At 38.1% G+C, this 13,328-nt stretch overlaps 1 protein-coding gene across 5 annotated transcripts in view; it reads left to right on the plus strand.

Annotated features, from left to right (window-relative positions):
- Positions 1-254: 254 nt before the first annotated feature.
- LOC135536275 (activating transcription factor 7-interacting protein 1-like) overlaps positions 255-13,328 on the plus strand; it is a 58,702-nt gene continuing 45,628 nt past the window's right edge. Inside the window, exons 1-2 of one of the 5 annotated variants that reach the window (XM_064962654.1) lie at positions 830-899; positions 1,846-1,968. Coding sequence is in view for 3 of the 5 variants with exons in the window: in XM_064962643.1 (XP_064818715.1) it covers positions 703-899 (197 nt within the window). In the remaining 2 variants the exon portion in view is untranslated. Of the gene's footprint in view, positions 900-1,845; positions 1,969-9,746; positions 9,785-10,516; positions 10,596-13,328 lie in introns of those variants that run through there. The other 4 variants (XM_064962647.1, XM_064962643.1, XM_064962638.1 and 1 more) reach the window with 4 other exon arrangements.

The raw sequence follows: 13,328 nt of genomic DNA on the forward strand, positions 1-13,328 counted from the left end.
ACCAAGAGAGCCCACAGATCACAAGCACTGGAGTTTCAGATAAAACTTTTCTAGGACGTGGGATGAATTTAAAAAAAGTACAATACACAATTATAAGCTGTTATAAGTATACTTGTGTTGCCACTCTTCTTAAACAGACTCCTCCCACTTATGAATTCCACCCCTGCTCCCTTCATACTTCCCTAACCCTTCCCCCATCAGAAAAGACCACACCCCATCCCCCTCTTCTTGCCATGTCAGAAAACAGTCTTTAGCTCTTCCACTATGGCAGTCTTGTGACTAATACCGTCTATTCTCCTAGTAGAGCAGGTAGTCTGTGAAAGTCTACACAAGTCTTTCATACCCTCAGGTGATCAGGTAGTCTGTGAATATCTACACAAGACTTTCTTACCCTCACAGATCTAAGAAAATCGCGTTAGACCTGGTTCTGTTCTCTCTTCAACATATATAATTTCCTTCAACTTCTACTTACCTTGTTGAATTTAAAAAAAACTTCATAGACGACAGTATTCATACTGTACCTGATTTTTTTTTAAAGCTACTCCTACCAGCTTTCACGTTGTTTTCCGTCATGGACGACATCTGGTAGGAGGTGCCTAGACTGCTCTCACGCACTCAACCTCAACCTTGAATACGAAGGAGGAGGAGCTGGCAACACAGTGGTGGATGACTGACTGACTGTTGTCGCTGAGAACAGTCTGCATGCACAGGTTTTGTTTTGGTGTTGTTTCTAGCCAGTGTGTCCGCGTCACTATCACGCTCATATTTACGTTTTTTCCCCTTGGTTCAGTTTGCGATCCTCTGCACATTATAAACCGATATTGTGAGCGAGGAGCACATTCGGCTCGTGCGGATACCGGCTATATTTCGCGGGAAACAGGCAGAATTCAGAAGCATCGGTGAGTTAGCTAGCATGCTAGCCGTATTAACTGTTTTTACAGATCATTCCAACAGTTTTGTTTTTGTCTATTTAAAATGTGTCACTTTCTCTATAAAATAGACGTTTCATTTTTTTTCTGTCATGTTCTTGAACGAGTAAGTGTAAAACATTAGCTTGCGATGTAGACTGGACTTGGCAGGGACATGGACTAGAAAAAAATTGAGGTGGGGTGAAGGGGGGCGCTAGCTAGCTAACGTTAACTGTTAGCAAAATCATTTTAGATTTTTGCCTATTAAGTAGAGAACTACAATTGTTTGTTTATATATTTAAAGATATGTATGTATATATGTATGTGTATATATATGTATGTGTGTTTATATATCTACCAATATCTACCAAAATATATATATCTAAAAAAGTGTGTGTGTGTTTATATACACACACACGCACACATTTTTAATATATATATATATATATATATATATATATATATATATATATATATATATATATATATATATATTTAAAGATTGTGTGTATGTGTGTGTATATATATATATATATTTTTTTAAAGGTGTGTGTGTGTGTGTGTGACACACACACATTTTTAAAATATATATATTTTGGTAGATATAAATATATATTTTAATGTCTGTCTATACACACTCTTTAATAATATATGTGTGTGTGTATCTACCAAAAAATGGCTGCAAATGTAATCATATTTAGTATTTCTTATGTATGCTTTGTATTTGGCTGTACATTTTTTTGTTGTTGCCCAAAATGTTATGTTTCTCTGAAGACAAAAATGTGCTTTAATTGAAAAACATGTATCAAGTACAAGTGAATGTTGCAAGCCTAGGCAGCTAAAGCGGTTTGTTTCACAGCGTAGCTTGTTGTCACGCTAACTACCATACTTTATATTTTTTGGTGTCAAAATTTGGAAATGCACACGCCATCTACAGGTTATAGTCCATCATAACCTAGCCCAGTGATTCTCAATTGATGGGTCGTGACCCAAGGAGGTTTTGAGTGGGTCGCGGATGTCTGGAGTATAAAAAACAACAAAAACTCTTGACTTAAACCAGGTAGGATATGTGTAGTATAGCAATTTTGGTTGATTTTGGTTGATTTTGTGATCTAAAGCCAGTGAGTTTATTAACATTCTTAATCAAGGACATTGGCAAAGTTGTATTATTGAAAATGAAAGCGGTGGGAATGTTGTTTCCTTGTCATATAATTACTGCATTTACTATCAATATAGCATAAAAAAAATGTTTTTCAGATTGTGTTTTGGCAACGCGAATATTGGGTCGCAACTGAGACAACAGTCCTGGGGAAAAAACAGTTGAGAACCACTGATTCAGCCAATGTCGATGCACTCAGAATCTAGACAACTCCATTGGTTGAGATGATGTGATCCCCTTCAACCTTGACAACTTCTTTATAACCATGATGGCCACCAAACATTGACAAATTTGTGAGTGCGAGTCACTGGGGCTATAACAATAAATGTTGCTTCTTGCTATATAAATGAAGCAAGGAATTTGTTTCAAAAGGAATTGTCAATGATAGTAAATTAAAAGATTTATACAATTTTTGCAGGGAAGCATGGAAGAAGACAATGTAGGATTGGATGATGCTGGAGGGTGTCAGATGAGATGTTGCAGTATTACGACGAAAGGGGTTATCTGGCTTAAATAATTTTGGTAATCAGACTGATAGCCTCTTTTCAAGATCAGAATATTTGCAAATATTGTCAAGTTTGTAAATAGCCATTAACCATTTCAGTTTCAAAACTAGTAACCAAACAAAGAGCTAGTAATGTCAAACTACAATGAGATATTGAGACAAAGTGTTGGTACACACTATGGAAACACAGACACAACATTGAATGACAAAAGGGAAGAAATGGACAAGACTGGTCAGGATATTTTCTTTAGAGCCACTGTATGAGGAGTCTCGCTCTAACATCAGCAATAACATGTCAAATGTATGAGTAGGGCATAAATACATTTAGCATATGTCTAATTCAGTACCAGTAGGAACTTTAGGAAGCAACCTTAATGTGACAAAGTATTTCCTGACATTGTTACAAATTGGGGATCAAGCACATGGAAAAAACCTACAGCAACTATGGTGGCCATTTTGAGTTGCTGCAATAATAAGTGGCACCGTCAGAAAATGTGGCAGCGCAGTGTTTGTGTGTGGGGGAGGGGAAGGGATAGTGAATAGTTAGCACTCAGCTAGCTGCATTAGCCTCCCAGGAAATGCATAATAATTATGAACATAACTACATGATAACATTTTAGACAATCTGTTACTATCAAAGTCTTGGGTCTTTGAAGAATACTGCCATTTTTGTTCTTGTTGGCTGTGTATAAGGCAGTTTGAATATCTGCTCCCAATGTGCTCTCTATTGCAATTGGAACATTCTTTCGTCTCAGGTCTACGGAAATAGAAATGATGGTGAACAGACACAATTACTTTCCGTAACACGTTTTCATTACATTGGAAAGATTATTATCAGATTAGATGTGGGCATAGGCCTAGAATGAGCTTTTCTCCTTCTGTTTCCACACAGTCCTAAAATGAACAGTATTGTAAACTGTGTGACTTACATAGAGGGCAGACATCTCTCTTGGGGACATATTTTGCGCTGGAATTGGAATGATCGTCTCACTGTATGTACTAGCATACGTGAAAGGCTGTTCATGCTTGAAGAAACCTAGTGCACCCCTGGAAGCATCGTTTCAGGTAGGCCTAGATGTTTTTTACGCAAATTGTAATGAGTTTGGAACCACATTGGTTTTGAGGTAGTCTGTCTATTAGTGTAACGTAAGGCGTACGTAGAATTACAGAATTAATAGGCAATCTCCTTTAATGTGAACTATTTCAAGTTGTTTTTGATAAATATTGAAACACCTATTATTGGTTTAGTTTCTTATATTTTTTCTTCTTTTTGAACGTAAAAAAACGTTTTTAATGTTCTAGCGTTACTCTCCCCTCTTGTCTTGTTATTTGATCTCAACCCCCCCTGGCTTCTTAAAGTGGTACGGCCCTGGTTTGCTGTACTTTTCCACTCAGTACACAGTCTGTCTGTGAGTGACTGTGTTAGTGAGGGGGAGGGGTGTTCCAACTTCTCCTGTGTAGACCAATCGTTTACTGGATAGGTGTGCGTTTTTGTTTTGTATATTTGATCTATTGGTGCAACTTTCTGCGTGTGTGTTTTAGGCAAAATTGGGCTTTAAAAATAAGTTATTTCAGGCACACTGGTGAGTTAGTTCATGTTAATTTGTGTAGAGACTGAGATTGCATTTGTTCTGGGGGTTTTTCAGTTCCCTAGTGTAAAGTAGTTTATTACCTTGAACGTTTCATTGTAAATATGAGTTCCAGTTTGTTCACACCAAGTGTGTGTGCCCCCTCATCCACTTTAGTCTCCCCGCTGAGGAAGATGGTACAGTCCTGCAGACAGTTATCCCTCCCCCACTGCTTTTCCAGGCTTCCATATGCCTGCGGTTTCGGGGCTAGCTGAAAAGGAGGCAGAACTCAGGACAAAAGCTAGGCCTAGCCTACCTGTCCTTGCGGTTGTCATAGACTATGTTAATATTTTATATTGACTAGTTAATAGCTATTGGGTTATTCCATGCCAGCGGGAGCGAAAACTATTTTTGTTATCTCCGATTGTTTTGGCAATTCTCACATAGAAACTTCATTGGGAGGAAGGATGTTTGACATGTTTTTTTAAACATTTGTATCACAAATCATATGGTGAAAGTGTACATTTAAGGCCTTACATGCTTCCTGTAAGACTATGATCTATTAACCATACATGATATTTCGGAATGTACACATACTCCATATTTGAGAGAACAATATAAGTAGGAAGATGTTGTCTGGATCATGCACGGTTCACAAATCATCGTGTCTTACAGGAGGCGTGTATCGGTCTAAAAAGGGCCTAAATTGGCTACTTTAATCATGATTTTTCTCAAAAATGATTAGTGATACAAATGTTAAGTATTTTCAAACATTTTTAATCCCAATGAAGTTCTATGTGAGAATTACCAGAAAAATCTGATGTACCCAAAATATTTTTCGCTGATGTGGAATCGCCCTATTGCTTGATGAACTACCTTTGTAATAATACATCATTGTTGAATAATTACCTAATGTTAATAAACCATATGCACATTTTTGTAAGAAAAAACAGGTAAGCGTTCTTGTGTCAAGAAGAGACATTGTCATGTCATGCTAGTTTCAGATAAATAACTTTGTAGAAATGACTGTGTGGCGAGTTTCTCCACATAGACACTATTTTGAATTTGGATAACGAAGACGTTGTTGAGTTTATTTTGGTTAATTTTTCAATCTGGTTCAACAAGACAGTTAACTGTTTGTGGTAGTATTGGACTGTAACTGGTTCGAAACAATCCCTCTTTCACCTTCTGTCAAACCAAGATGTTTGCCTCAAGCGACCTCACCAACCCTGATCAGTCATACCCAACCTGTCTCGGGACCCAGAGTATGATCTAGCCTTATAATAATATATACCATTTAGCAGACTTTTATCCAAAGCGATTTACATCAGTGTGTGCATACATTTTAATGTGAATGGCCCTAGAGTGAATCAAACCCACAACCCTGCGACACTCCTGATCAACCAGTTTCAGAATCGAACAGCCAGTCAGTCTATGGATGAACTATAGAGATCAGCTGGAGATAATCGCTGGCAGAACATAACCCAAGGGGGGGACTGACACCAATGCAGCACAAATATGAGAAATGTGCAATCAGTTCTGTGTGGGCAATCAGTAGCAAAGCAAGGAACCCCTGTCTGGCCTGGGAGGAAAACAGTCTCCAGATACTCACTTCATCAGTGCTTTGTTGTACAGTTTAGGCCTTCAAATTTTTACAGACATTACAATAATCGGAATACCATTCATATGCCTGTATTCTGTGATTACATTTGTTTTTTTGCATCGTGGAAGGTATTTAGTTCAGAAGTATGAAAGCTCAGAATACCAGTTGTGTGCGTAGTATTTGAAAATATGTGTTATGTACTTCATCTCAATCCGGAAATATTTAGGCTAGTGAGTGAGGTTGGACCACTTGAAGACTGCTTCCACGTTGTGACTGTTGCTGTGAGTCGCTACAGAACTGTCGTGTGGGGGATGGGCAGCATAAAAAACGAGAGCAACATTTCACTCAAGAAAGCCTACACTTAACAGGATTTATGTAGTAACATTTGTGTGAAGGCCTACGGGTCAAGTCTATAACAGAACTATAAGGTGCAGCCACTCCACCCCACCCTTGAATGTTTTACACGTTCATGTGATAGACATCTTTAATGGTACTTTACATAACAGAAATATAGGCCTAACACCAGCATAACATCTTGTACTAGCCTAATCCCATTTGTGGTCAGTTAGCAATGTAGGCTAGTCACTTACATATATTTATCTAATATGCATGTAGGCTAATGTAGGAAACGTATGCCATATATCACTCCTTGTTCTGGATCCCCGGGGCTATTCATTCCAGAATTCTTCAAAACTGAAGGTCGGAGTTAACACTGTAAAGTAGGAAGTAGAGTATTGAATGATTCTTCCCTTGTCTAAATAACATTGCTTAAACTGGTTTCAGCAGGTTCTAGCTGGTTCCTTTTACACTGCATCTGGATTGGCTAACGACCTGATTGAGAGAGCAGGGGGAGGAACGTGTTCCCAATGTGGTTTTGAGTCAATATTTATGTTAGTCTTTGGTGCTTTCGACATTTCATGAATCATTTATTGTTTTATATCCCAAGGTCATTTAAACAGGTGGTTATTTAAATACTTAAAACATTTTTATGTATGTGTGTCAAAATGTCTGATGTACAAACTTGAGAGAAATTATGTGTTTTTTTGTCAGTGAGGAACGCATGAACCAACCTACATTATGGACGACAATCAGGTCTAATTATAATTACAACAATTATTATTCTGCTTATCACAGGACTCATTCACATAAAGCCATGCACTGCTATTGAATAAAATACTTCATGGCACTCATTAGACCAGTAAAGAATATTATGTACAGTCTTGCAGATCTATAATAAGTGTCTATAATAAAAGTGTTCACAGAACCCCCAGGGTGTAATGTAGCGGTATATGTACTGTGTTGCTCGGGTCTAATGATTGCACCACTATCAGTTACTAGTATAGGGCCCTATAGAATCTGCATTGAGGAGAACAAGGACAGAATCATGGAATCCAGATATTAAAACAGAATTTATCAATATTCAAAAATATATTGAACTTAGTAGGAAATCAACTAAATGTATTGAACTTAGTGGGAAATCCATTAAATTACCCAAATGAATCATAAAACATTTCCTGCACTTTCTGAAAAGATACAGGAATGCCCCTGTGTGTGTGTGTGTGTGTGTGTGTGGTGCGTGCATATGTCACTTTGTGTTGCAATTAGCGATGACGCTAATGATAACCTTCTTCTGATAGTGATGGAAAGGCTTTCCTAAAAAACAACACCTAAATGTTAACTACAAAGTAATATGCCTTCCTGGCAGAATGATATCATGATTATCTACATCAATCCAGTGGCCATTTTGTTTTGCACGCACTGCAAAGTGCTAGAGAAATGTTGCTAACCAAACAAAGGTCTCTTGCTGGTGCATTAATGGGTAACTACACCCCAAAATCAAAATGTCTTCTATTTTTCTCAGACCTCGAGTGGTCTCCTGATGAGTTTTAAGCATAGTTGTGGACTTAGAATATCCAATTTTTTGTTTTTCTATAAATAAATGTGTGATTTTTGAGAGCGAAAACCTGGATAATCCCTGTGTGGGGGGGGGGCAACTGAATTTGGGGGAAAAACTAAACGAATCGGGCAAAAAATAAAACATATTTTATAGTGCCCTATGTCTCTAGGCTACTTCGACATATTTTTTTTGTGGTAGTTGGTTAGCAAGGAATTTCTCGAATTGTTAGCAATATTTGGACTTTCAACATACAATTGATTTTAGACAGATTGGGTAGTTCAACTTGGAATAGAACAACCTTGTAGATAAAGATGCCAGGGATTTTTGGGGGGTTTGGCAGGGTTATAAATCTAAATTACACATCACAAGATCTAATTTGCGACAAGATTACACATCAATCTTATTTGCCTTGAAGATACTTGAGGAACTCTCGTTGTTTTTTAAAATCCACGATAGACAAGAGGGAGACTGAAATAAATCAAGCCCAAGGCATTTTTCTATGACAATATAGGTCAGTTGTTTGTATTGGTTCAGACAAGACAAGATGAGACCTAGTTACATAAGGCCTGTTATGTTGTCAGCTTTATGTAAAAACAAAAACAGTGATCCGGAGGCTACCATGTACACAGGGTGGGTGCCATGCTTCAAAAATTTGTTGCGGATTGAAGGCTAGATGTGACCAATGTTCTCGCTAAGCTGCGCTCTTGCACTCAGTTTTTCGTACTTGCACACAGTATTTCTGGCAGTGCCGCACACAGGAAACAGAAGCCTGTGCAGATCCACGCATGGTGTGTCATTCTGATGCGATTCGATCTTGCAACCTTACGGTTACTAGTCCAACGCTCTAACCACTAAGCTACCTGCCGCCCCACCGTCCTGACCCTGAACAAGGCAGTTAATCCACTCTTCCTAGGCCGTCATTGAAAATAAGAATTTGTTGCTAACTGACTTGTTTAGTTAAATAAAGGTAAAAAAACAAACAAATGCAACTCCCATCTGGTTGAACATTCACTTAAGGTCACCCAGCCTTTTGGACAGGTCTCAATTGCATTTTTTTATTGAATTTAATTCTCAATTTAACCAGGTAGGCCAGTTGAGAACAAGTTCTCATTTACAACTGCGACCTGGCCAAGATAAAGCACAGCATTGAGTATTGTCTTTTGTCACAAAGCACCTAATCAGAGGGAACATTGGACCGACAGGGTAACAATTGGAAGTCGGATGGATGCCAAAGACTTGGGCTTTCCTACAAACCCAGAATTTGTGAACAATCGTTATTGTGTGAACAATTCGGACAGCTGTCATTAATTTAGCCCTTTAACTACTACAATATAGAGTAACAATTCCAAGCTTGACTGAATTCTAGAGGCACTCTGAGGTCAATGGTCAAGTTCTAAGGAGAACCCCAATGGTGAAAAAGAGGACACAAAGCTCAGTGAGTCAGATACTGGAGTAGGTCTGTAAACTGCATGAGAGCTGAAAAAGCATGGAACGTCTCTGTTCAAATCAGTATCTCAATCAAAGAGTCAGCGATCTTTCGGTTTCATTGTCAGCGATAGGTTATGAATTGCGATCTTTCGGTACAATCCCCATTGTATGTATAATTATGGTAAGAATAAAATTATATCTTAAAGTAGGAGGAGTTTAATCTCTAGTCCTCCTGCACAAGTGAATGTTTCAGCCAACAGCTGCCAAGTGCTAAACCTGGCTGCGCACAGCAGCAGCACTGGCAGACATTTTGAGTTTCTGCTGGCAGTCCTCATGCAGTCTATGAAAGAGGAAGGGAGTGGGGGATGGGCATACTACGCAGTGAGCTATTAGCTGGCTATTGTTCTACTGAATAACTGTAATATCAGCAGCATTTTTAAATGATCTATTTTAGGTTTCATCTTGTAATCCAAGAAATATGCAAGAAACAGAAAACAGTTTACCCCTTCTTGAGAGTAATTTTTTATGCATGTTCGCTTTATCATTGTATTGCTATTGCCATTAGTGATTTATAGGCCTTTTTAATTAAGTAAAAGTTTTTTTCTATATTTTTATACTTATCACTTCTCAGAAATTGTGTTTTCACCTGTGTTACTTGTGTATCTTTTCTATCTGTAGTGTGCTCAGCTGCCATAATATTCCATACCGGTGTTCAGGTACAAGGAACATGATTGATCCCTGTATTGATTGATATTTGTCAAATTGTACAACTCGCAAACATTGATACATTTGATTATGGTGTCTAAGGTTATGTACTCTCTCAGGCTTTTTTTGAACATAACAGTTAAAGGTCCTTATTTTCATTTGCGTTCTTATTTTAGGACAGAAGTAATCTAGGTGGTTAATTAAACGGTCCTCTCTAGCACCCTCTCTAGTTGGAGAAAAATCTTCTCCCCCTTCCTCTGTCAGAATGGTTTAGTCCTAGCTAGGCTGTAATTTTCCATGTAGCTACAGACTGCAAGTGTGGGGGAGGGGTGGTGCTAAGTGTGTCAGGCTGTGCACTCTAGTACTGACTGCGCTGCTAGCCTGTTTTTTTGCGTGCCAAAAACCAAGCTCTGTGCTGCATGCTTCTGCCAAAGTTACAAAAAAAAGTATATTTTGCTTTTGTTTTAATAACTTAAGATGGCCACCCTGGGGTAAATCCCAAAGGGAGAAAATCCTTTTGTTTCCATTCTTTTGTTCTGAGTGTGTTACACTGTGCAGTTTCTCAGCCTGTGCTGGGTCAGTGTTGCCTGTGCTGGCTGTCTTGAGCCACGAGGCTGAGATTGATGGTTTCACTGTGCGCACAGCCTTGCACAAGAACACTCTATGCTGAAACAGATGGAACAGTCCAACCTTAGTCCCCCTCACCCTCCTGCTTGTTTTCTTCCTCCCTCTGCTGTTGCTAGTACAATCAACACAGCCAATCGAATCACGCGTACCACCACTGTCCAACGGAAGGCCTTCTCCATACTACTCCTGTTCAAGGTTTACCTGAATTTCTTTATTTTTTTGAAGACTGTTGTACAGCTATAATGATGTTGCTCGGTTCTGACTATGATTTTTGGCCTACATTTCAGTATTTAACTTAGCCATTGTTCTGTATATATTTTTAACGTTAAGTAGTGTTATGCTAACCACGATTCCGAAATGTAGATAATAGAAGTTTTTTTAGAATATGTTATTTAAACAAACAAAAAAATGTTTACAGAAGTGCTGTATTTGTGTTTTGTATTAGTAGAAAATATTTGTATATATTTACTGTCGTAAAAAAGTATAATTTTTGACTTTTAGATTGTTATGCCCTGCTATTTACGTGTGAGAACATGAGAGGGTTGGGGAGAATGCTAGAAGCCTTAAGTATTGTATTAGCAGCAATGCTTTGCAACCAGTCCGAATGTGTAAAACTCTTTGTCTGACAAGTGAAAACGGTCTTAAATCATCATTGGCACTGGAATAAGAACAGGAGCTTTAACAGGGAGGTAATATCTTTATATCTACCAATATTTTCTCATATTGTTTTCTTGGCTAATGGATTCTTATGGGAATGTAAAAAAAAAAAAAAAAAAGCGACCAGACCACAAACTGGCTCTGATCAATACTGGGATATGAACACTGATCAAAGTTCATGTTGCGCTGGCTCCTCCCGCCTTATCACTAATTGAAAAACACACCTGGGGTTTGAAAGGTATAGGGGCGGCAAGTAGTCTCGTGGTTAGAGTGTTGGGTCAGTAACTGAAAGGTTGCTGGTTCAAATCCCAGAGCTGACAAGGTAAAAATCTGTCGTTCTGCCCCTGAACAAGTCGGTTAACCCGCTGTTCCCTGGTAGGCCTTCATTATAAATAAATAAATGTTTTTAACTGACTTCCCTAGTTAAATAAAGGTTCAATACGAAATGTAAAATCATCTTGGATCGAGTCCAATTAACAAAAGTTTCATTATTCAGATGCTGCTGTTTGGCCACATACCCCTCTAGAATTGTTTTTGAGCTATGAACAGAACACAGTAGTCGTCAAGTACTACTAGCCTAGTAAATCACTAGTGTTGGTCAGAGGAGACAAACATTACCAAAGAAGTAGAAGCAAGGACAAAATGGTGATGAGGAGTCTTTTTTACTCCAGTTTGGAGGTATACAGCGGTATACAGTTTATAGCTATTGCAGACCAGAAACCAATCATCTATGGCCCACATCAATCAGTAAATGCTGTAGTATATAGTACAGTGGAGGACTAGCTTGAACCGCATCATGGGAGCTTCAGGAGAAAATATACCCAAACTAAATACATTTAACATAATTGATCAGCATAAATTAACACAAAATGATGTGGTATGGATGAGGAAGTAGATCATAACTACTTTGAAAAAGAAACTTAATAACCTACTTTTTATACAAATAAAAACCAATGAAACAGCCTGTGCAAAATTGGCATACAGAGCAGATAACATATTAACATGAAGGTGATGTAACTTGATACACTGTTGTACTATAGTGGATTGGATAAGTGTTCAGTTAGCAGTGTGTGATGGCTCAGTCTAGCTGGCTGTTCAAACAGCAGAGTTGGCGGACATTTTGTTTCTTCTGCAGTGAATCTGGAACGCGTGTAATGAAAGAGGAATGGTGAGGGAAAGCCTACGCACAGTTTGCAGTAACATTGGAATGTTAACAGAGCTGTTGTAACATAGCATTGATCGTGATTTTATTCGTTTTGTATCTAGAAAACTCATATCAGAGAGGAAAAAATAACATGTTAATAATTATTATAGTAATGTTATGAGGCAAAATGTTACCGAACATTATTTTTCATCTTCCATTCAAAGGACATTTTGGTCAAATAAGTATCTCAATCAAAGTGTCAGCGTTCTTTTGATTTCTTTGTTCGCAATAGGAGTCCATAGAACAGACAAAGAATGTCATGAATTGCGATCGTTCGATACATTCCCTATTGTATGTATAATTATGCAAAGAGTAAAATGATACCTAAAAGTAGGAGGAGTTTAAACTCTCGTCCTCTTGCTCAAGTTGATGTTTCAGTCAACAGCTGCCAAGTGCTAAACCTGATTGTCCGCTGCACCAGCACTGGCAGACATTTTGAGTTTCTGCAGGCAGTCCTCACACAATCTATGAAAGAGGAAGAGAGTGGGGGATGGGCATACTACGCAGTGAGCTATTAGCTGGCTAGTGTTCTACTGAATAACTAATATCAGCAGCATTTTTAAATTATCTAATTTTGGTTTCGTCTCATAATCCAGGCACTATGAAAGATACAGAAAACAGGTTAGACCTGCCTCTCAAGAATGATGTTTTTATTGGTGTTTACTTTATCATAGTATTGCCATTGCTATTAGTGATTATAGGCCTATTAACTAATTAAAAATACTTATTTCTAAACAATTATCATCTCACTTTCTTCTCAGAAATTCAAATTCAAATCACATTTTATTTGTCACATGCACCGAATACACCAGGTGTATACCTTACAGTGAAATGCTTACTTACAAGCCCTTAACCAACAATGCTTTAAGAAGTTTAAAGAAAAATAAGGATTAAGTAAAAAATGTCAAATATAAGTAACAAATAATTAAACAGCAGCAGAAAAATAACAATAGCGAGGCTATATACAGGGGTTGGGTACCAGTACAGAGTCAATGTGCGGGGGCACCGGCTAGTCGAGGTAATTTGTACATGTAGGTAGCATTAAAGTGACTATGCATTGATAATAA

Source organism: Oncorhynchus masou, chromosome 5, assembly GCF_036934945.1.
Source record: "Oncorhynchus masou masou isolate Uvic2021 chromosome 5, UVic_Omas_1.1, whole genome shotgun sequence".
NCBI lineage: Eukaryota > Metazoa > Chordata > Actinopteri > Salmoniformes > Salmonidae > Oncorhynchus > Oncorhynchus masou.